At 41.6% G+C, this 24,935-nt stretch overlaps 1 protein-coding gene across 6 annotated transcripts in view; it reads right to left on the bottom strand.

Annotated features, from left to right (window-relative positions):
- Positions 1-1,946: 1,946 nt before the first annotated feature.
- The window catches only part of B4GALNT1 (beta-1,4-N-acetyl-galactosaminyltransferase 1), a 231,789-nt gene continuing 208,800 nt past the window's right edge, over positions 1,947-24,935 (bottom strand). For 5 of the 6 annotated variants that reach the window (XM_073663286.1, XM_073663290.1, XM_073663289.1 and 2 more), the window contains 5 exons: positions 21,781-21,873; positions 12,132-12,322; positions 8,884-9,024; positions 6,223-6,460; positions 1,948-2,794 (listed from right to left, as the gene is read on the bottom strand). In XM_073663286.1, coding sequence (XP_073519387.1) covers positions 2,583-2,794; positions 6,223-6,460; positions 8,884-9,024; positions 12,132-12,322; positions 21,781-21,873 — 875 coding nt within the window. In that variant the 3' untranslated portion in view covers positions 1,948-2,582. Of the gene's footprint in view, positions 2,795-6,222; positions 6,461-8,883; positions 9,025-12,131; positions 12,323-21,780; positions 21,874-24,935 lie in introns of all 6 variants that reach the window. The other variant, XM_073663285.1, reaches the window with a different exon arrangement.

Below are 24,935 nucleotides of genomic sequence, written 5' to 3'. Positions count from 1 at the left end.
CACTACTACTTCAGTAGTGAACGCTGCAGCTGGTGCAATGAAAGATTACGTCCTCACGTAGGCCAGTACCAGCATCAGGACATACTTTGTGAGTGGAGTTAGCAGGCAACATGCTCCCGTCCCACAGAAGAAGACAGCAGCGGCAGCCCCAGTGTCTCCTGAAATGGCTATACTGCAACCCCAGAGTCTACTGTAATGTCTATACTGCAACCCCAGCGTCTCCTGTGATGACTAAGCCGAGTGTCTACTGTGATGATTATACCACAGCCCCAGCATCTCCTGTAATGTCTATTCTGCAGCACCAGGGTCTCCTGTGATTACTATACCGCAGCTCCATGTCTACTGTGATGACTATACCGCAGCCCCATGCCTGCTATGATGTATATGAATTCCCCCCATCACATACAGTACAGACCAAAAGTTTGGACACACCTCATTTAAAGAAATTTCTGTATTTTCATGACTATGAAAATTGTACATTCACACTGAAGGCATCAAAACTATGAATTAACACATACTTAACAAAAAAGTGTGAAACAATTGAAAATATGTCTTATATTTTAGGTTCTTCAAGGTAGCCACCTTTTGCTTTGATGACTGCTTTGCACACTCTTGGCATTCTCTTGATGAGCTTCAAGAGGTAGTCACAGGAAATGGTTTTCACTTCACAGGTGTGCCCTATCAGGTTTAATAAGTGGTATTTCTTGCCTTATAAATGGGGTTGGGACCATCAGTTGTGTTGTGCAGAAGTCTGTTGGATACACAGCTGATAGTCCTACTGAATAGACTGTTAGAATTTGTATTATGGCAAGAAAAAAGCAGCTAAGTAAAGAAAAACGAGTGGCCATCATTACTTTGAGAAATGAAGGTCAGTCAGTCCAAAAAATTGGGCAAACTTTGAAAGTGTCCCCAAGTGCAGTTGCAAAAACCATCAAGCGCTACAAAGAAACTGGCTCACATGAGGACCGCCCCAGGAAAGGAAGACCAAGAGTCACCTCTGCTTCTGAGGATAAGTTTATCCGAGTCACCAGCCTCAGAAATCGCAGGTTAACAGCAGCTCAGATTAGAGACCAGGTCAATGCCACACAGATTTCTAGCAGCAGACACATCTCTACAATAACTGTTAAGAGGAGACTTTATGCAGCAGGCCTTCATGGTAAAATAGCTGCTAGGAAACCACTGCTAAGGACAGGCAACAAGCAGAAGAGACTTGTTTGGGTTAAAGAACACAAGGAATGGACATTAGATCAGTGGAAATCTGTGCTTTGGTCTCATGAGTCCAAATTTGAGATATTTGGTTCCAACCACCGTGTCTTTGTGCGACGCAAGAAAAGGTGAACGGATGGACTCTACATGCCTGGTTCCCACCGTGAAGCATGGAGGAGGAGGTGTGATGGTGTGGGGGTGCTTTGCTGGTGACACTGTTGGGGATTTATTCAAAACTGAAGGCATACTAAACCAGCATGGCTACCACAGCATCTTGCAGCGGCATGCTATTCCATCCAGTTTGCGTTTAGTTGGACCATCATTTATTTTTCAACAGGACAATGACCCCAAACACACCTCCAGGCTGTCTAAGGACTATTTGACCAAGAAGGAGAGTGATTGGGTGCTACGCCAGATGCCTGGCCTCCACAGTCACCAGACCTGAACCCAATCGAGATGGTTTGGGGTGTGCTGGACTGCAGAGTGAAGGCAAAAGGGCCAACAAGTGCTAAGCATCTCTGGGAACTCCTTCAAGATTGTTGGAAGACCATTTCCGGTGACTACCTCTTGAAGCTCATCAAGAGAATGCCAAGAGTGTGCAAAGCAGTCATTAAAGCAAAAGGTGGCTACTTTGAAGAACCTAGAATATAAGACATATTTTCAGTTTTTTCACACTTTTTTGTTAAGTATATAATTCCACATGTGTTAATTCATAGTTTTGATGCCTTCAGTGTGAGTGTACAATTTTCATAGTCATGAAAATACAGAAAAATCTTTAAATGAGAAAGTGTGTACAAACTTTTGGTCTGTACTGTATATCAAGACCAAATATGGAAAAAGGGGTCTGACTGGCTCCAAATTTATTCTGCAGGACAAGTATCTTCAGCCTACAGAACAATAAGGAGTCCTGGAAGTGATGCTATAGCCCCACAGAGCTCTGATCCATCATCAAGTTTCTGTGGGATTACATGAAGGGACAGAAGGACATGTACAAAAGATCTGTGGTTATGTCTTCAACATGTTTGGAATAACCTCCCTGCTGAGTTCCTTCAAAAATGGTGTACATGTATACATATGTAAATATATCATGTTCGTGATATGAAATAAAACTTTAATTAACAGCATTTTTACTTGATGGAAGTCTCATGTCCGGGTACTTGATCAATTCTACTGTATCACCTGCTTGACTACAGAAACCTGTAAACCAAATATCCCTTAATTTTCAAGTAATATATGTGTGTTTTTCCTCCTTCCATATTTTGTACAGAAGTATCGTTGATTCTGAAAGCAGCATATAACACATTTTAGGACCAGCCACCTTAATCAAGATTTCAGTCAAAATTAAAGTAATCGGCCCTGGTGTCTTTTCAGAATGTTCAGTTCCCCGTCATGCATTTGAAGCGATTCTTAAAGTAAAAGAGCTCATGTTGAATATTTTTCCCAGGGGAAGATACGGGGTAACGGAATTTTGAATATTCTTTGTCACTTTTTGTCTTGGACCATGGAAAGTGAATTTTGGAGGCATGGTCAACCACAACGTCATCACAGGAGCCTACATGAAGGGTGCCGAGTCCATCTATGAAGAATTCTGGTAAGAAATAAATATAAAAATGTAAATGCATAATAGGTAATAAATCAGTGCTGTCAGAACAAGCTCACTGATGATTTATTTGACTGTTAACTCATTCTGTACTCTGCTATGTACTGTGATACATGGATGGTGTTGAGGCTTAACGGTCCAACATTTTTAATGAAATCCTATTTTAAAATGTTTTTCAGTTAAAAATACTTTTACTTAAAAAAAAAACTACAGGTGTCCATATCCTATAAATCCATTGTATAACAGCTCACTTTTGTGAGTGCACAAGCACTCTGGTGTCATTCCCACTCTCATCTCCATGTCTGACTCGTTCCAATAATAGGAACACATGGATCCTGCATGTGTTCTACTGGATGTGACTAATTATACTGTTTTACTTTGTTACTTGTATATGTCTTTTTGCTGGTTTCTTCAAATTATTCCCGAGGAAGCTGCTCGAGTAGTGATAGACTGGGATAGAGACCCCATGTGTATGTAACTTTCCTGTCCACCCCTTTTCTAAACTTTAAAGGTTTGTCCAGTCATAATATATTGATCACATATCAAAAAGACAAGTCATCAATATATCAATAGTAGTGCGACACCCAGAACTCCTACTGATCAGCTGTTACAAGCTCTGTGGCAGCTGGACATAAACACATGGAACAGGCTGCCCTGTGCATCTCCATTCATTGTGTAGTGGTCACTCCTGGGTCCTGCAGAACAGCTCCTATGGAAAACAACAGCACTGGTCAGCAGCACTCAGCTGCTATACATTGAATGGAGCTAACACTAATAATACAGTCAGTGTTATGTCGCTGCTCTGGTTATTCAGTACATTTGTCTAATCTATTCACTGTGAATATTATGTGTCTAATATTTCTTGTTACCTTTGAGTCATGGAATGATCACTTTGGTGTCCCTATATTGTAGGGTAGAAACTAGTGTTGAGCGTGTACGTTCTGTTCCGAGTATTTACAGCTGCTAGGTGATATGTTTGAATCGCTCCCGTGTGCATGATTTTCAAGTGTTTGACAGCTTTATTACATGTGAGGAATGTGTAAGAAATAGACATTCCTCACATGTAATAAAGCTGTCAAACAGTCGCAAATCATGCACAGGGAGCGATTCAACCATATCACCGAGCAGCTGTAAATACTCGGAGCTCGGCTCGAGCGAACTCGGCGAAAAGGTTAATAGAACATACTCGCTCAACACTAGTAGGAACGTATAGCAACTAAAGTCTTTGAAGTCTTATTTTAACTTTTAAGTAATTTTATTGCTTTTTATGCACATAGAGCACACAGTATTTGTAAAAGTTTTTTTTTATTATTGGACTTTACTATGGGATATGCTTTTATCTATGTGCACTTGTTCACACTTTGGTCACACAATTTGTCAGGTCACCAAATGCGTCACACAGCGTTTTTTTTTTGTTTTTTTTTATCATAAGAGTCTATTGGCAACAAATGTACAGCGAATATCATTCATTAGAGGCAGTCATCATAGCCTTCTTGTAAAAAAACAAACAAACATACATATTGAACATATACATTTTTTTACCACTTGAAAGACTGTGAGTGATATAGTGTATAGGGTGTTTTTCAGTGTAGTTTCGCATCTCATAATTACATAATTACAGGTGCATCTCACAAAATTAGAATATCATCAAAAAGTTAATTTATTTCAGTTCTTAAATACGAAAATTGAAACTTATATATTATATAGAGTCATTACACACAGAGTGATCTATTTCAAGTGTTTATTTCTGTTAATGTTGATGATTATGGCTTACAGCCAATGAAAACAAAAAAGTCATTATCTCAGTAAATTAGAATACTTCATACCAGCTTGAAAAATGATTTTAAAATCCGAAATGTTGTCCTACTGAAATGTATATTCAGTAAATGCACTCAATACTTGGTCAGGGCTCCTTTTGCATCAATTACTGCATCAATGTGGCGTGGCAGGGAGGCGATTAGCCTGTGGCACTGCTGAGGTGTTATGGAAGCCCAGGTTGCTTTGATAGCAGCCTTCAGCTCGTCTGCATTGTTGGGTCTGGTGTCTTTCATCTTCCTCTTGACAATACCCCATAGATTCTCTATGGGGTTAAGGTCAGGCGAGTTTGCTGGCCAATCAAGCACAGTGATACTGTTGTTTGTAAACCAGGTATTGGTACTTTTAGCAGTGTGGACAGATGCCAAGTCCTGCTGGAGAATGAAATTTCCATCTCCAAAAAGCTTGTCGGCAGAGGGAAGCATGAAGTGCTCTAAAATTTCCTGGTAGACGGCTGCGCTGACTTTGGTCTTGATAAAACACAGTGGACCTACACCAGCAGATGACATGGCTCCCCAAACCATCACTGATTGTGGAAACTTCACACTGGACCTCAAGCAGCTTGGATTGTGGCCTCTCCACTCTTCCTCCAGACTCTGGGACCTTGATTTCCAAATGAATATTGGAACTCTGGGACCTTGTGGAGTGTATCAATGACTGCCTTCTGGACATCTGTCAAGTCAGCAGTCTTCCTTATGATTGTGGAGCCTACTGAAACAGACTAAGGGACCTTTTTAAATGCTTAGGAAGCCTTTGCAGGTGTTTTTTGTTAATTATTCTAATTTACTGAGATAATGACTTTTGTGTTTTCATTGGCTGTAAGTCATAATCATCAAAATTAACAGAAATAAACACTTGAAATAGATCACTCTGTTTGTAATGACTCTATATAATATGTGGTTCACTTTTTGTATTGAAGAACTGAAATAAATTAACTTTTTGATGACATTCTAATTTTGTGAGATGCACCTGTATATAGATTAAAAAAAAAGACTTCGGTCCATGAAGTTCAATATTTATCGCTAGATTATATATAAACCACAATGCCATTTGTTGTGAGGAAAGCATCCAGCCCTTGTATAAAAGCTGTTATAGTGTCTGCCATTACTATATCTTGTGGTCGGCATTCCACAGTCTGACTGCTCTGACTATAAAGAACCCTTTCCTATTTAGCTGCTGGAATGCCCTCTGGTCCTTTGTAAGGTCATAAATCACAGGATCTTTGGGTTTTAGAGACACATCAACTATTTTCATGTTTGACCATAAATTAGAGCTACTTTATATATTAGCATTACACAGAAAATGGACATTATTCTTGTGTACAGCTCCGAACAGCTTAAGGGATAAAGTAAGAAAAAGAGTTTTCAGTAAGAAGCTATTAATCTTAACAAAATGTATTCCTTTCATGCTCTTTGGGCACAGTGACTTGTATACAGGCGAGAATTCTATCTACAGGTCATATAACAAAAAACAACTATCTATCCACTTACTGACTGGCAGTGTGCTTAGACCGACTGTAGGATCCATCATAATGAACAGTAATTAGACAATGGAAACAAGGCACAAAATCCATAATTTTTCAATTTGAAGATTCCACTTACCTAAATGACCAACTCTAGACAACCGAGGGTCAAAACCAGCTTTTAAAATCTTGTCTGTCCGTGCCAGGAAGAAGTTGACTACACCATCTGACACCACACAGTTGGGAAATCCCTCAATGACATGATGATACCCCTGATGGGTCCTAAGACAGTCTCCATCCTTGTCTCCTGGTAGAACACTTATTGTTTGCCGGAATGTGGTATAATATCCCGTGATTTCTCTTACAGCACCACCAACCTAAGTAGAAACATACATAATGAATGTATTAATAACAGAAGATATAATATTCTTCCTGCTTAGCAGTCCCTTATAATTAAACATATTCCCTTAGTCATAAAGATCATTTTGTGATTTCAAGCCAAATTCAAATGGAGATTGTTTATACCCTATGATAAAACAGCACCGATGTATCATGCAGCACAATAGAGGAATACAATCATACACTGACAGTAAAGGGCTCCTCTGTATTATATGCATCCGAGTCCCCAACCATGTCACACCCCACCTGAGTATCCTTTTATGTGTTCTATTGGGTCTGACTCATTTTGTTGTTTTACAATTTATGTCTTTATGTTGTTTTTTTCCAATTATCCCTGAGGAAGCTGCTCTTGGTCATACACCTGGGGTCTCTATCTACAATTTTTGGAATTTTTTCAGCCCACACAAGTTAAAACTTACATGTTAATACATGATACATAGATTTACAAATACATATACGTAGCACACACATTCATATATAAAACATGTACATATATGCTTAAATATAAATTTATATATGGACATTTTTGGAATCAATTTCCCACTTTTATAGTCACAGCAGCCATAAGTTTTTATTTTATGTAAACTTCACGTTATGAGGTCTTTTTTCTCTTTGCGCAAGATCAGCTGTAATATTTTAAGGCCTTCTTTTTTACCATACATACAGTATATGTAAGCCTTACATTCACATTAATTTTTGCTTGTTGGTATGAAACAAATGCGCCATTTTTTCTATGCTACGTACCAACCACCATAATTGATGTGTTCAATATATTGTACAGGTTGTCATAAGTAAAGGGATTCTAAATATGTCTGTGTCATTTACCGGCGTGTGACATTTATTTAAAAATGTGTATTACAAAAATGCGATCATGAATTATTTTTGGACCATTATTTTTAGTGAAGTGACTTGTGGAACAACAAGTCTCTGTCTTGTATGTTTTAGCTTTTTCGCCCATAATGTACAGGTATGTAGAGATGTACAGATATTTAGAGATGTACCTCTATTTACCAGTACAATATTCCTGAAAGGAAGAAGAATATCAATTAGATTTTTATGTAAAAGAGCATTTTTTTTACTTAATGCAGCCTGTGGCTCATTCTTAATGTTTCTTCCTTCTAAGTTACAGGTTCTGAGTTTGAGTCCTGGGTAAGACCAGCTTTAAGAAAATGCAATAATTAAATATATAGATTTAATTATTATCATCTATTGAGCACAGTCAGATGCTGGGAGGAGAGACCTTCTCCAATTTACAGTGTTATCAAAGTAGAAAGTAGCAGGAAGACACACAGCAGTGACACAGATCACTTGGGCCACCCTCAGCCACAAGCCCCTGTCCACCTGCACAGGCAGTATGTCTTCCTCTAAATAAGTTCACATTGATTTTTATCTCAGTACTGCAATATTGAAATACAGCAGGAGGGGGACACAAACAGAAGAAGCCGCTGAGCAAGAATATATAGGCCCTATTCAGTCCAATAACTCATCATAATGTACAATTCAAACTGCTTCAGAGGTGGAAGTGGCCCCCTTACAATCGGGGGGGTCGCACTAAAATTTAATGGGGTACTACCTTCTTTTGCATATCAAAAGTATATACCATAAATGACCGATAGGTACAAATTGTACTTACAGGACTTTTACCTCCAAACATCAGCACTCTAGCGGTACGTTCACACTGAGTTTTTGGACGAGGATTTAGAAATAAATACGTTTTCTACTGATTATAATGGGAAAAGCTCCTACAATACACACAGTGCTGTTATTTTTACGTTACTTTGAACATTTTCCAGTAAAACTAATATGACGCTTATTCAAAGAGTATTTGAAGCATTTGTTATGTGCATTTGCAGAAAAATCCATTTTAAAATCCTCATAAAAAAACTGTATAAATAGGCCCTGAAGAGGATGTCGTGATGCATGCAAACGGCTCTGTACAATAGATCATGTTTTTTTGTTTATATCCTAATGTTTCACAACTCCCATAAACTGCAGTGGAGCCACAGACACGGAAGGCCACCTGTCTGATTCACATACTCCTTTCTGGAGTCCCAAACGGGTTAAGAGACCCCATTCTCCTAATGTATGAAGCATCCAGAGATGTCTACACAGGGCATCATTAGTACTAGCCAGTCCCTGCTCCTCGGCTGCCGGCCACTACTCTGCTGTGTGTGTAGCTGCTCACTTGTCATAGTTAACCTGTCAGACTCACATTTTTATATCCATATGGTTGGGGGGCCACACAGAATGGCATCGTGGGCTGCATGTGGCCCCCGGGGCCATAGGTTGTGCTTAACGAGGTGCCTGCTTAACATGTCTACCTGCCTTCGGAAACCCATGAGATCTATAAATGTAGCACATCACTCTATGTCACACATCAAATCGTCATCAATGTACTCACCAGATCCAAGCTCGTCTTCTCTAGAAGATCCACCAGTTTTTCAATCTTAGTTTGAGGACAAAAGATAAAATCATCATCGACCCATAAGACGTATTTTGTGGACACCTGGGAGATGGCCAGGTTTCTACCAGCAAACCATCCCTGTAAAAGAATTAATTATTAATTGTGATAAACCTTTTTACAGCATAACGAGAGAAGTGTGACTGATTGTTAAAGAGAGTCAAAGCCAAAGTAAAGCGTAGACATTTGTAATGATTTACCCTGTCTGAGAATGAATCTGATCATAGTCTATGTATGGGTGTATCAGATGTCCGTGGAAATCGGTCCAAGATTGAACTGTAATCTATGGACTGGCCGCGAGTCTCCCGACCTGAGCGCGACAGCTTCATATATTTCTATCAGGTTGTCACGCTCAGGTCAGGACAGCCATGGGAAGCCAGAGTAGTGCAGTGTTTTTTTTTTTATTTCACATCTGGAGTGGTATCACTAAAAATGTTTCCTGGCCCTAGCAATATACTTACCAGCTGCAACCTTTTACTCTACCTGGCACCGCTCCAATCCCGTTCCGCCATCTTGAGACTGCAACTTCTCACTGACCGGAAGTCAGAGGTAATGGTTACAAGCTCTCAATGTAAGTCTATGGGAGCCTCGTTCAGGCCCTTTATTGCTCTCATAGACTTACATTGAGTAGTGACTTCCGGCTCACCCAGAAAATAATAAAGCGATCCGGCAGGTCACAACCTGCTGGAGACCGACCAGAGCGGCACTGAGAACAGAGGAAGATGGCGGCTGCTATGTATTCTACTACAGACAGGGAACATGCATTTGTGATACCACTCCGGAGGTGGAACAGCTGGAGTGGTGCTTTAATGCCGCTTTATGCTATGTGATCCCAGCCTGTTTCCAGTTTATCACATCTATATTGAATATACTGTCTGTAAAATCGGATGCTATATTGATGATCCATATGGGATCCAATGTTTTGTTGTGCACCCATAGACTTGAATAGATGAGTCTCATATGAAATACAGAAGAGATTTGTGCATGCTGCAAATTTTTTGACATGCTGATTTCTGTAAAAAAAACCTAGTCATTTAAACAACCTATCTGAATAACATTGATCTAAGTGCTCTGCTTTTTTCCCCACAACCAGCAGTTACACCAAAAACATGGTTGTGTGAATGTAGCCCAATTATCATAATTCAGTTAATGGCATAGAAATAACCGAGTTAATGTAAAAATAATGTACATATCTGACAGACATGATATAGCTGCACTGAAAGAAAGACAGGACAAAGAATAGAAACAAAAGATACCCCTATACTTCAGAGATCAGAGTTGTCAAGCTAAATGTTCCACAATTCTTGCAGAATTTGTGCCAAGAAACTATGTTTCATAACTTGCACTATATTATGTGTTTTAGGCAATTTTTAAGACTTGTCCAAATATGTGGGGAGGAAGTGGAAGGAAAGGAAGTGGCCTCGTTGATAAAGGGCGTTGTTTATCGGGAAAGTGGTATCGCTAAGGCTAGGGTCACACTAAGGCTACAGCCCCACTATCAGTATTTGGTCAGTATTCAGTCAGTATTTTTTCTCAGGAGTGGGAGCCAAAACCAGGAGTGGGTGATAAATGCAGAATTGGTGACTTGTTTCTATTATACCTTTTCTCTGATTGTTCCTCTCCTGGTTTTGGCTCCCACTCCTGAGAAAAAATACTGACTGAATACTGACCAAATACTGACAGTGGGGCCGTGGCCTTAGACAATTTATCAAACAGCATCTGTCTTTTTTTTATAAATCTAATGCATTTTAAGATTGCACTTTTTTTTATTTATAACTGTCCAAGTACAGTAGCTGCAAAACAAGTTCTGCAGTTATACGTTTATACACAAGGTGGTGCCAGAGGATCGTTCTTTTTCTAATCACTGCAATAACCTCATGTGGAATTGCAATGTCAAGTAATATTTCTCCATTTCAAATAAAATGTGCTATAATTAAGAAGCAATTTGACTCAAAACATCAGTGGTGCAGTAAATGCAATACACAAAACAGTTTGGCATGTGCTAGCTAGAATTTTTTTTAGAGTGTCTCTTTTTAGAGTGCTCACCCAGCTCTGTTATACCAAGGTGGTTATCATCCAACACAGCTCTACTATTCCAAGGGACTGTCTGAACACTTGGCTCTGGTATATCAAGGTGCCTGTCTGCTAATATGACTCTCCTGTTCCAAGAAGCTATTTGCACATGCAGCTCTACTATATCAAGGTGCCTGTCATCCAACACAGCTCTACAATACCAAGGAGCTGTCTGAACACTTGGTTCTTGTATACCAAGGTGCCTGTCTGCCAACATCACTCTACTGTTGTAAGGGAGTGTCTGAACACTAGGCTCTGCAATGTGTGGTCTGAAAACACAGCTCTTGTGTTCCGAAATGCTGTCTACACACTCAGCTCTGCTATACCAAGGTGCCTGTCTGTCTACATGGCTCTACTATTCCATGGTGCAGTCCACACATTTGGCCCTGCTACATTAAGATGCCTGTCTACATAAACAACTCTACTGCTCCAAAGTGCCTGACCCATCCAGGATGTCTGGCTCCAATGTTCTACACTGTTCCACATGCCGTCAAGGATATTGAGCTCCACTGTTTCATGCTGTTTCACATGCCATCTAGCATATCCAGCTCTGCTGTTCCACCCTGCTCCATTTATCCACTTGCTAATCCTGCTCTGCTGTTTCATGTGTCATTCAATTATTCAGCTCTGCTGTATCTCACTGCTCCAAAGCCTCCGGTATGAGCTGTTCATGCAGACCTACAGCTTAGCGTATCCACCACACCAGGGGAGCCATAACAGTGACTAGGCTTTACCATAGAACTATAAATCTGTGAAACAACCGATCTGATGAGCTGGTCACAGCAGAAACAGTCGATGGTTTAAAAAACAAAAAACCTTGATGATTCTTAGAAAAAAATAACATTAACACTTATGTACTTAATTGTAAAGTGCTGCGGAATATGATGGCGCTATATAAATAAAAATTATTATTATATTATTATTACCGTAGATGTATAAAATTCTTGTTCATTCTTTATGCAGTCTAACGGATCAGGAGGGAACATTTACCCTTTTAGTTTGTGTATTATGGTTTTACCTATAGCCCTTTTCTTCATTCAACTTGATAGACATTAGCGTATGTAAAAAAAAAACTGCACTGATATATATAGGAAAGTAATATTTTATTTCAGTACCTTTCCAAAGGGCATGATGTATTGTTCAATGAAGGGCCCCTCGACCTTCTGCGGCTTCTCGCTATCATCTGCAATTATTATGGTTACCATTGGATAAAATTTCTGGATGCTGTCAATTAAATTCTGCAGTTTGTCATAGCGAAGAAAAGTTTTGGTTGCTATTGTGACCAGGGTGCTGATATTGTACTTTGCTGTGAAAACAATACACAGGTAATTATTCAGTAAATATTACATGCCCCTTAGATATAATCCAGCTCACCGGGAGTCACAACATATTAACTCTATTTACCTGTATTTGTTAATGTATAAAGAACTATGTCAGAAGATGAAACAACTAGAATAAACCCGGTGCCAGAGTTAATGGCTAATCTGTACAGCAAATGACTGCGGGCGGTTGGAGGCATTAATAGTCCGGTGCCTCCCTAAGTGACTTTCTCACCTTCAGCTGATCCTGTTAAAATCTCTGCCTCAATAACATTTCTATTCAATGATGTTACAACTAATCGTGTACCATTGCAAAGTCCTTATTTTGTATTCAAATTTCTCAACAACATAATAATGCTGCCCACCTAAAGTCTAAGGCAATGACTTGGCATGCCTGATGGCAATAGGCAATATTAAGCTCTTTATGTAGTAAGATACTGCTGGTTATGTGTGTGGGAGAGGGGGTTGTTAGGCTGGGGCTGCACGGCGACTTTGGCTGCTAAATAGGTTGTGCGCACATAGGTTGCTCTATGCCGCTGCTACATTGCAGCATAATACAGGTGAACGGAGATGGAACGACGATACCAAGGTAGACGGAACATGAACATGTTGGGGGACTACTGGTGGATGCTTCATAGAGAAGATCCGCAGGACTTCTATAAGAGAAAAGGTATCAAGAGAAGCTTTGCAGAGAAAAGGAAAAGGCGCAAGAATTAATTTCCAATAAAGTTGCAGAATGAACTTTCAATACACTTTTATAAATAATCTTGTGCACATTTTTTGCTACATTAAAGATTTTTCTTGTTCATCTCGCTTGTACGTAATTTCACTTGCATTTTGTGCAAAATCCAGATGTGATGTCTTATGACAACATAAGAATCAGTCATTGGATTTGAAACAATTTTCATAAACCCACATTTTACAGACCCGTGTTATTATTTCTTCCTGGTAAGCTCTTTTTAGTTAATAACTTATTCACACCTCTATAAAAAAACTGATGCAGTGTAGTGTAGCGGCCGGAACTTCTGGTATCAATAAGGGTGCTCGATTTCTCAGATATATATTGTCTGACCATGTGCCAAATTTAAACTATCGCTGTCATACATTGTGCTTATTGTACCTTATGGAAACATCACCCACATACAGTATATGTCAAAGACCGATAAATAGCCTAATATGCACATATTTCGCATTGTGCTTTACATATTGTTATGCTCAATGGTTTTCATTCTAGTTATAACCAGCAGCTATGTCGGGAAATTCATGTGGCTGACAAGAAATGCAGAATAAGATACAAATATTTTTTCAAGAGCTTCTGTTATTTCGCCCAAGACTCGTATTCTATCACTCAGGTAGTAAAAGCCTTAAAATAAACACTTAATTTGATGGGGAAATGTTTTAATTGCCTAATACATGCAAACAGTTCAATATATTTAGCTTAAAACTCTCTCTATTCCTTAAAAATATGCTTGACATAAAAGGTGCGTCTTGAGTGCTGACACTTCACATACCACAGGGGAAGTGGCTGCATTCATCTCATTCAGGTCGGTGAAGCCGTCAGGGCAGAGCACAGGGGTGTGGGAAGTGTAACCAGTACATGTTCCCATTCTCTAGAGAACCATTAGATCACACCACATAGTACCGATATACAGATATAAAAATGAGCCGCCTCAATCCACATAATCCATGTGCCAATTACCGCATGACTATTCACTGCTGAGGTTACATCTAGCAATATACCATAATCCCCTCATTATCTATAATTCACTACCTGCTTTCTAATCCATTAATAGTCTACAAGCAAACATTTTTTCCTTATTAAGATTACATTTTCAAACAATCGATAATTCCTTCATTAGGTCCTAGTTAATTTGCTGTTATAAAAGTGACAAATGTACATATGACTAGTGAAACTCATTCTGGCAGATTTAGCATGTTACAGCTTGGAAAGTGTTGTAACGTCTTTATTATATACTCCACAAAAATATCTATCTATCTATATTCTTTCTATCCATATATCTATCTATTTATCTATCTACATTCTATCTATCCATATATCTATCCATATATCATCTATCTATCTATCTATCTACTGTATATCTATCCATATCTATCTATCTATCTATCTATCTATATCTATCTATATATCTATCTATCTAGCTATCTACTGTATATCTATCCATATCTATCTATCTATCTCTCTCTATCTATCTGTATAATCAGTCTAAAATTTCTGTCTTTGATTTCTATTACTATTTTCTACTATACAGAGAAAGGTGATTCGCATTAAAGGGGACTGGATATGTAAAAAATAACAAATTCAGCTATACTCACCTATCAGCACCCACCTAAAACAAGTGCAGGTCACTCTGGGGTCTGCCAGAGACAGGAAGTGGTGATGTCACTGTTCCATCAGTTATTGCTGTGTCTTATAATTTGTTGCAGCAATCGGATCGGATGACTTGAAAAGCGCATCATCATTGGGTGTTTTATGGTAATACGCTGCTCAAAGTCACTTGACCACTGCAGCCAATCACAGGCCGCAGTGGCCAAGCGGCTGGTGGAACAGCACTTTCTGGGTCTACACAGACTTTGGAGGGGCCACTCCAGCGCTAGATTCAGGTGGGTGTCGGCAGGTGAGTATGACAAAGTTTACTATGCTAAGTTTTATTTTGCCCAAACAACCCCTTTAAAGGAAATCAGAAAAACCTGCTTTTGCACTTGCTTTTTATTTATTTACAGCAGGGTTTTGTTCATTTTGCTTCTTGTAGGTTTTTCTGATTTATGGCCATTGTGAAACATGCATTTATGTGCTGCATGTATACCAACTTAAACCAAGCTCAAACTTTGTATTTTTTCTTTGTATTTTTTGCATTCTGTGCAAACCTGGGTGTGGCCTCCCTTCCTACAGCTGGATAATACATTTAAAGCTTCCCTGGGCTGGTGTTCACAGTTTGGGACTCAGTCCTTTGTCTGCCCTTATTCACACAATGAGGTCAACTTTGACACATGGTAAGGTTAGACAGTATCCCGAACGGGTTCACCTTGTCAATGGTGGGATGGCTTATATACTATTTTTGATCAAAAACAGTGTTACTAAGAACCCTATTTTATTTAAATGCACTTGCTTTTTATTTATTTACAGCAGGGTTTTGTTCATTTTGCTTCTTGTAGGTTTTTCTGATTCATGGCCATTGTGAAACATGCACTTATGTGCTGCATGTATACCAACTTAAACCAAGCTCAATTTTTTTTTTCCCTTTAAATGGAATGCAGGGGCAGATACCCTGATTTCAGCTATGTGTCACTTACTGAGCTGCTTGTTGCAATTTTTCTCTGTATAACCCCGTCAACACTACTGTTTGAAAGCTTTCTGTGTACAGGCAGAAAGCTGCCAATCAGTGGCGGGGGCAAGGTTATACAGAAATCATGAATATGGAGGACTGCATGGCAGAAGGTATACTAGTCCTCTAGTAATATCTCCTGTAGATAAAACAATGATTTTATCAAAACTACAGTAAGTAGCCCAGTAAATGATACTTCGCTGTCTCTACATTATGCTGTTCTCAGATTAGGTGGCGGCAAAAACCTGGTGACAGATTTCTGTTAACTAACAAAGAAAAGCTATCAATGAAATGACTCAAATCTAAGTCAGGCATGGCGACTGTCAGGACATGTTGGGAATTTTATTCATTACCATGGCATTTTAAACCTATTGACTGAATTGTTTTTCTATCCGCATCAATAAAGAAGAAATTTTGTGACTTCCGTGCAGCTGGATCACTCTTTTCTTACATGCTGGGAGTAGTTACAGTGGGGATTTAGTCAGCCACCAATTGTGCAAGGTCTCCCACTTAAAAAGATGAGAGAGGCCTGTAATTGACATCATAGGTCGACCTCAACTACGAGAGACAAAATGAGAAAACAAATCCTGAAAATCACATTGTCTGATTTGGAAAGAATTCTTTTTCAAATTTTGGTGGAAAATAAGTATTTGGTCAATTACAAAAGTTCATCTCAATACTTTGTTATATATCCTTTGTTGGCAATGACAGAGGTCAAACGTTTTCTGTAACTCTTCACAAGGTTGGCATACACTGTTGCTGGTATGTTGGCCCATTCCTCTAGAGCAGTGATGTTTTGGGGCTTTCGCTGGGCAACACAGACTTTCAACTCCCTCCAAAGGTTTTCTATAGGGTTTAGATCTGGAGACTGGCTAGGCCACTCCAGGACATTGAAATGCTTCTTACGAAGCCACTCCTTCGTTGCCCTGGCGGTGTGCTTGGGATCATTGTCATGCTGAAAGACCCAGCCACGTTTCATCTTCAATGCCCTTGCTGATGGAAGGAGGTTTGCACTCAAAATCTCACGATACATGGCCCCATTCATTCTTTCATGTACACAGATCAGCCGCCCTGGTCCCTTGGCAGAGAAACAGCCCCAAAGCATGATGTTTCCACCCCCATGCTTCACAGTAGGTATGGTGTGCTTTGGATGCAATTCAGCATTCTTTCTCCTCCAAACACGACGGGTTGTGTTTCTACCAAACACTTCTACTTTGGTTTCATCTGACCATATGACATTCTCCCAGTACTCTTCTGGATCATCCAAATGCTCTCTGGCAAACTTCAGACGGGCCGGACATGTAATGGCTTAAGCAGGGGGACACGTCTGGCACTACAGGATCTGAGTCCCTGGCGGCGTAATGTGTTACTGATGGTAGCCTGTGTAACGTTGGTCCCAGCTCTCTGCAGGTCATTCACTAGGTCCCCCTGTGTGGTTCTGAGATTTTTGCTCACTGTTCTTGAGATCATTTTGACCCCACGGGGAGAGATCTTGAGTGGAGCCCAGATTGAAGGAGATTATTAGTGGTCGTGTATGTCTTCCATTTTCTCATTATTGCTCCCACAGTTGATTTCTTCACTCCAAGCTGCGTGCCTATTGCAGATTCAGTCTTCCCAGCCTGGTGCAGGGCTACAATTTTGTTTCTGGTGTCCTTCGACAGCTCTTTGGTCTTCACCATAGTGGAGTTTGGAGTGTGACTGTTTGAGGTTGCGGACAGGTGTCTTTTATACTGATAACCAGTTCAAACAGATGCCAGTACTATAGGTAATGACTGGAGGACAGAGGAGCCTCTTAAAGAAGAAGTTACAGGTCTGTGAGAGCCAGAAATCTTGCTTGTTTGTAATTCACCAAATACTTATTTTCCACCAAAATTTGAAAAAAATTTCTTTCCAAATCAGACAATGTGATTTTCAGGATTTGTTTTCTCATTTTGTCTCTCATAGTTGAGGTCTACCTATGATGTCAATTACAGGCCTCTCTCATCTTTTTAAGTGGGAGAACTTGCACAATTGGTGGCTGACTAAATACTTTTTTGCCCCACTGTATTTCATAACAACTGCTGGGCAGAAGGGTGATGACTGGTGAAGAAGAAACTACTACTAAGCACAAAATTAAATATCCAACTGTAAAATTTCAGTGCCACGTAGTACTTATATTATCATGGTTCAAAGTCCCGTGCCAGTGATGTGATCCAATTACAGGAAGCAAGGGCCGGTGATGTCCTTCTTGATCTGATATTAGTTATCAGCTCTGATGCTGGTGACAAGTTTCATCTTAGATCAGATTCTTGGTGGGTAGACAGCCACACTTCCGCAAGTACAGTGACCAAAAAAAAGAACATATTACAGCATGCCAAGTTTGCTTTAGACTATGTGCACACAAAGCATTTTTACTCCGTTTCCGCAGTGTTTTTTCCACCGCGGAAACGCTTGTTAATAGGTCTGCCAGCTATACCAATGGTAATCCTGGTGTGCTGTGCACATGATGCGGAAATTTCTGCTCAGAATTAATTACCATTGCGGTAAAAACCGCAGCATGACCATTGTGCGGGCGTTTCCAGCACAAATTCACACCCAATTGACTTGAATTGAATCGAAGCAAATCCGCAGGCATAATAGTTAAACCTGCGGATTTGTTGTGTTTCAATTAAAGCCAATAGCCGTGAATTCGCGGCAGAAACGCGGTGCGGGTGGTACCCGGGTCGTGAGAGGAGGACTACTACTCCTCTCATCCAACCGCCGCTCCCGCTGATAAGAGCGAGAGCGGGTCAGCTGAGGGGAGTAGTAGTCTGCTCTGCCAAGTTGGCGTGTCCGTGGTTAAAAAAAAAAAGAAGTAAAAATTAAAATAAAAAACACTATACTCACCTATTCGACGCCCCCCGGTGTCCTCCTGGTCCTGGTCCCCGGTGGTGTTTTCCTCCCGATGGTACACTGCAGGGAGCGCTCTCGCTCCCAGCAGTGTACTGCACTGCCAGGACCTGCGGTCACGTGAGCGATCAGCTGATTGCTCACGTGACCCCACCATGGGAACATTCTGAAGAATGTTCCCATGGTGGTGAGCTCACTGGGGCTGATCAGCTGATCTTCAGCTGATGAACCCCAGTGACCTCCTGCAGCACGTATACTGACAGGGGGTGAATTTACACCCCTGTCAGTGTACATTGCTGTCTTCTACAGCAGTGACATCAGTGATTGCTGATGTCACTGTTGTAGAAGTGACACAGATCGCTGAGGGACAATCGTTGGTGTAATCGTGGACTGAATCGTCGACGGCGGACAGGTGAGGGATATGGTTGTTTGTTTTTTTACTTTTTTTTCAAAAGATCGATGGCTTCGCGGACAGAGTGCAATAAAACAAAAAATTAAAACCGTGTGTTTTTTATTTCATTAAAATACTTTATTCTGGCCGTGTCTTTTATTGAAAAAGCAGCGACCACTTTACTACGTGGTTAGTAATGGGGGCGTCTTATAGACGCCCTCCATTACTAACCTGGGCTTCACGTCAGCTGCTGATACAAGGCTGACGTGAACCCCAACCCCATTACCCCACTCGCCACCGCTACAGGGCAGTGGGAAGAGCGGAGGCTTAGTGCCAGATTTGGTGCATCTTATGGATGAGTCATTTCTGGGACTGCTGAGGGGTTATATTAATAGCCACAGCGGGGGCTAGTATTCATGGCCTCTTCCCTGGCTATTAATATCAGTCTGCAGCTCAATGTATAGCCTTTTCTGGTTAGATTTTATAGGGGGACCCCACGTCAATTTTTTTCTGGGGTCCCCCTGTAATCTAGCCAGTAAAGGCTAAACAAACAGCTGTGGGCTGATATTAATAACCAGGGAACATTGTTGGCTAATGGCCCCTTCCCCGGCTACTAATATCTTTCCTTCTGTGGGTTTTAAAAATAACGCGGGAGCCCACGCCATTTTTTTATTTTATTTTAGGCTCTGTGCCCACGATCCGGACGTAGCAGCGCTTTGGACGCATATTTTTTGCTGCGACCAAAACTTTGCATTCTATTTAACGCAGGTAAATCCATATGTGTTCACTGAACTATGCGGATTTACCGCATTCAATACATTCTAGTGGTCAAATTTATGCTATGGAGACTAGCGACTCCACAAGAAAATTTAACATGCTGCGGACCTGAAAGACGTGCCGCATGTCAGTGTCCACGGGTGATCCGCAGCCTCAGATCCACGCATAGTGCACATGGGATTTCTAGAAACCTGCAGCGGCTCCTGATTGTGGGGACATACCCAAACTCACCCGCAGCATGTCAATTTCTGTAGCGGAGACTAGCGACTCCTCAAGAGAATTTGACATGCTGCGGTCCTGAAAGACGCACCGCATGTTTGTGTCCACAGGTGATCCGCAGCCTCTGATGCACGTGTAGCGCCCCGAGGGTTCGGTCGCTACAGAGGTATTGCATCTCACCGAGAGTTGTGATATCTCACTCTAAGGTAAGGATGGAGTATGGCTCAGGACCCTAACACCCACATGCACTACACCACATTTCCGGGGGACAGGGCGACAATGCTCCCAAGAGTGAGCACAACTGTCCCTGATCCCTGGCTGGAGTGGGGAGGGAACACCTAGAAGAGGGGGAACCCTATAGTGTGTGGGTGGAGAGTGCAGATCCTGGGTGCACTGGAGAGAGAGGTATAAAAGAGGGGAGCCATCTTAGGAACAGTGTTCAGTCAGAGGGGAGAAGTGACAGAGGAGGGCTCTGTGGAGCTCTGCTCCAGGAGGCGGGCCTAGCCTGTGAGGCCCCAGACTGAGAGGAGAAAGAGCAGAGAGGAGAAGAAGGAGAGCAGGAAAGGCTCCAGGAGTTGAGTGAAGGGACCCCAGGGGTGCGGACCGGCCAGACGCAACCGCACGCCCGCCGCTACCAGAGTAGGGGAGTCAGGCCAAGAAAAGGGAACCGGATCCCTCATCTAGTGGAGGAGAGCAACTGCCCTCAGCTAGTAACCGGAGGCCGTGGCATTGTACGTGCACGGCCCCTCACTACACCCGTTAGGAAGGCACCATATAGGACCCAGGGAAACGGAACATATGTTTGCCCGCCAAGGCCTGAGGCAGCTGGACATAAACGTGGTCAATTGTGGGGTACGACGGGCCAGAGAAAAGACACACGAAAGGAGTCCTGACAAGTACTCCGGAGATACCTGGGAGTCGGCCGAGCCCCTCACCTTGTGAGCACAGCACGACGTGGGCAGCCATCACCTGCAGAAGTGGCTTGGAGTGTAAAACTGTGAGTAAAGACCCTGGACTGCATCACTGGACTCTGAGTCATTACTGTTGCTCCCCCACCATCTGCACTCACTGCCCTTAGGCTATACTCCTCCCGTGGGGAGTTATACTACCCTCTGCTGCGCACACAACATCAGCCTCAGTGGTCTGCCACGCAGCGGCGGCTCTCAGTGACCGCAATCCACGGGTGGCGTAGTCGGACATTTAATCATAAAAACCACATAAATAGACTGCCACTGGTTTGACCACCCTGAGCCATGGGACCGGGTCGCCGCCACGGTGACTACACCCACAGCATCCACAAAAAGGCCCGGTTCCGGGTTCCCCACACGGCCCAGGGGGCGCGTCACACGCATAGTGGACATGGGATTTCTAGAAACCTGCAGCAGCTCCTGATCGTGGGGACATACCCAAACTCACCCGCAGCATGTCAATTTCTGTAGCGGACACGATAGTCTCCGCTGCAGATTTTGACAGATTGAAGTGTCATTATATGCGGTGGATTCACATGTACCGATAACAAAAGTGCGGCATTAGAACACCACATTTTGGACGCTGCAAAAATACACTGCGTCCAAAGCGCTGCTGACTGCGGATCAGGGTGACATAGCGGCTAACCAAACAGCTGTGAGCTGTTAATAATGGCCAGGGACCATGTTTGCAAATGGCACCTTCCTAGGCTAAAAATAGTAGCTCACAGCTGCTGCATAAATAAAGTGAGCAAAGATATAAAGTGAAGTACAAAACTTTATCACACAACACTATGTTTCAATATTCTTAGTTCCCCATTATCTTCACCATGCTGCTGTTCAACATATCAGGTCTGTTTTAACTATACAGTGCTACTTACATTTACTGGGTCCCATGTCATATAACTTCGGAACCATGGGATGACGGACTTTAATGGTAAAGGTCGCAGTATGCCCATCACTCTGAAACTGGACTGGAAAGCAAGCAAAAGAAGAAGTGTTATATTGTTTTCAAACACGTATCATGACAGATTCATAAAGAATCAGAAAATTGAAATTCATCAATATAATCCCTTTATAGCAAATATAATAATTAGTGTTACCCGATCCTCCCTCTCCCAATTGTCACCATTGCCCCACTGGAATTTTACAATAATAGTAATACGCAAATTACCTCTTCAGAGAGAAAGAGGACTTGAACTCTACAGCGCCAAATATTGGAAGCAGCAATCCTACAAGTCACAATCAACCCTTTAACGAGTCGTACAATATGACTTAGGATAAAAGCCAAATCAGAATCTCAATTTGCAGACAGTGTTTCGGGCTTTTGGCCCTCGTCAGTGCAAAGTATGAGAACTGATTTGGCTAGATGAGAGGCTCTGGACTGAGGTCTAAGGGGTAACTTTTCTCCTTGTGGAGAGTGACACACCGGCTCTGGTATGTCAAGGTAAGGAGGCTTATACGCCGTGCAATGTTCCTCTGGGACATTTTAATATGCAAATTGCCTCTTCAGAGAGAAAGAGGACTTGAACTCTACAGCGTTACCTATTGGAAGCAGCGATCCTACAAGTCACAATCAACCCTTTAATGAGTCGTGCAATATGTCTTAGGATAAAAGCGAAATCAGAATCTCAATTTGCAGACACGCTGTTTCAGGCTGTTGGCCCTCGTCAATGCAAAGTATGAGAACTGATTTGGCTATTGAGTCCACATCATTATTGGCTATATCACTTATCCCACACTTACATCCAAAGGAAAATTATGACTTCTGATTTATTCACAAGCATCTGATTTGTTGATGTCCCTTTCTTCTGAATGGAGTTTGCAGAAATCCTGCTGCCAAAATAAACTCATTCAGATGAATGTAACTACAATTTCAGTCACTGAAATTGCAGCAACAAAGTCTGCCACATATGAATATATCCTAAATGTTATCCTAGGTTTGGTATTCATTTGTCAATCTGCCTTCAAGAAAGAGAAACCTGTTAATTTATAACAGATATCCTGCAAATCGTTCATTAAAATATAATAGCTCGTTTATGGTGTAAGTCTTTATTACAAATCCAGAATAAATCATATTCACATTACAACATATAAAACGATTTACAACATTGTAATTGACAGAAGGTTTTAGTTCTTTGGAACATGAAATGAGTCAATACAAAGTAGCAAGGCACACCCAACCTTCCTCTTAAAGGAATTCTGCTGGAATACAAAAAATAAAACTAGCTAAAGGAAATGTCATAAATAAATTCTTAAATATTTTTAATTAGCAAATCACACTTGTTTAGTTAGGGAGTAGTGTTGAGCATTCCGATACTGAAATATCGGGTATCGGCCGATATTCGCGGTATCGGAATTCCGATACTTAATTCCGATACTTTTGCAATATCGTATACCGGAATCGGAAGTTCCCATAATGCAATGAGCCATTTTCATTTTATTCAGCCAATGAGGATCCTAAGAAGTGTGGGCACATCCTGTTAGGCATGTAGGCATCTTAACTAATGGCATGGCTGTGATTGGCTGCTGAAATGATGTTATGATGCACTATAAAAGCCGCCGCCGCCATTTTGAGCTCACTCTGCTGTGAATTCAGTTAGGGATAGGACGCTGTTGTTCTGAGGGACAGTTTTAGCTACCTATTTGGTCTATTCTGCTTTACCCAAGCTACTTTATAAATCGCTGTGCCTTGCAGTGCTAGTGCACAGTTCTCTGTGCTGTTCACCGCTTTCTGCAAGGTCTCTGTGTGTGAGTGCAGCTCACCCTGTAGTGTGTGCTTCAACCACGTCTGGTTGTAGTGCACTCAGTGTGTGTCACTGCCTCATACATTGTCCTTTTTTGCCAATTCATAATTTTTCCTGATATCTCCTATTAGTGTGGTGGTTCCATCCGTATTCAGCTAAATTGGTTCCAAACACACTATATAGGAGTAGATAGAGATTTTTTTTTTGTCTTGCAGCGCTAGTGCACAGTGCTCTGCATCTGTACTGTTCACCGCTGTCTGCGAGGTCTGTGTGTGAGTGCAGCTCACCCTGTAGTGTGTGCTTCAGCCACGTCTGGTTGTAGTGCACTCAGTGTGTGTCACTGCCTCATACATTGTCCTTTTTTGCCAATTCATAATTTTTCCTGATTTCTCCTATTAGTGTGGTGGTTCCATCCGTATTCAGCTAAATTGGTTCCAAACACACTATATAGGAGTAGTTAGAGGAGCCTTTCTGCAGCATTGGGCCCTGCAGCCCCAGCCAGATTAGTATTAGCCTATTTTTTGCAGCCTCATCTATTGCATTGTAGGTTACCTTCCTACATTGTAATAGCTACAAAAAGTTTGTGATACTATCGTTATTACATCTTTAGGCACATCCAGTGTCTTTTTGTGACAAAAAAAACCTAAATAAAGTTCAACAAACACTCCACTTTACAGTTGTGTAGGCCACATTAGCTCATATTAAAGTCTAGTCCACACTTTATAAAATTAGTGTTTCTTATACCTGTTAGCAGCTGTTCAGGAATAAGCACACTAAGCCCTTAGTACTTTTCTGCCTATCTTTATCAGTCTACCAAGATGAAGAAGGCAGGGAGTAAGGCATGTGGTCGTGGGCGTGGAGTTTCTGCAGGGAGAGGACGTGAGGATTCTGTGCCTGCAGGGAGAGGACGTGGGGATTCTGTGCCTGCTGCGGGCACCAGTGACTCAGCATCCCCCAGTTTTACCAGGTAACAGTCCTTTATGCGCAGCTTTGTAGGAGCTAGCCGTACCCCACTGCTGCGCGAGGACCAAATTGAAGCCGTTGTCGGATGGATGGCAGCTAACGCATCGACTTCAATTAGTTCCAGATCCTCTCAGGTCCTGAGCACTGAAGAGCACCCATCTGTCTCTTCACCACCTGCCAAATTGCCCAGGCAGTCAGAGAGCCCTGGACAGGAGCCATCTCTACTTCTGTTCTCTGAATCTCTTGGCTTGGAAAGAGGGGGCCAGCCAAGCAGAATTCTAGAATTTGAAGAAGAGGTAGTATGCAGTGATGCGCAACCGTTTTGT

Source organism: Phyllobates terribilis, unplaced genomic scaffold (assembly GCF_046119375.1).
Source record: "Phyllobates terribilis strain yellow unplaced genomic scaffold, ASM4611937v1 Scaffold_2__4_contigs__length_985480577, whole genome shotgun sequence".
Lineage (NCBI taxonomy): Eukaryota > Metazoa > Chordata > Amphibia > Anura > Dendrobatidae > Phyllobates > Phyllobates terribilis.
This window is presented reverse-complemented; position numbering and strand designations above follow the sequence as displayed.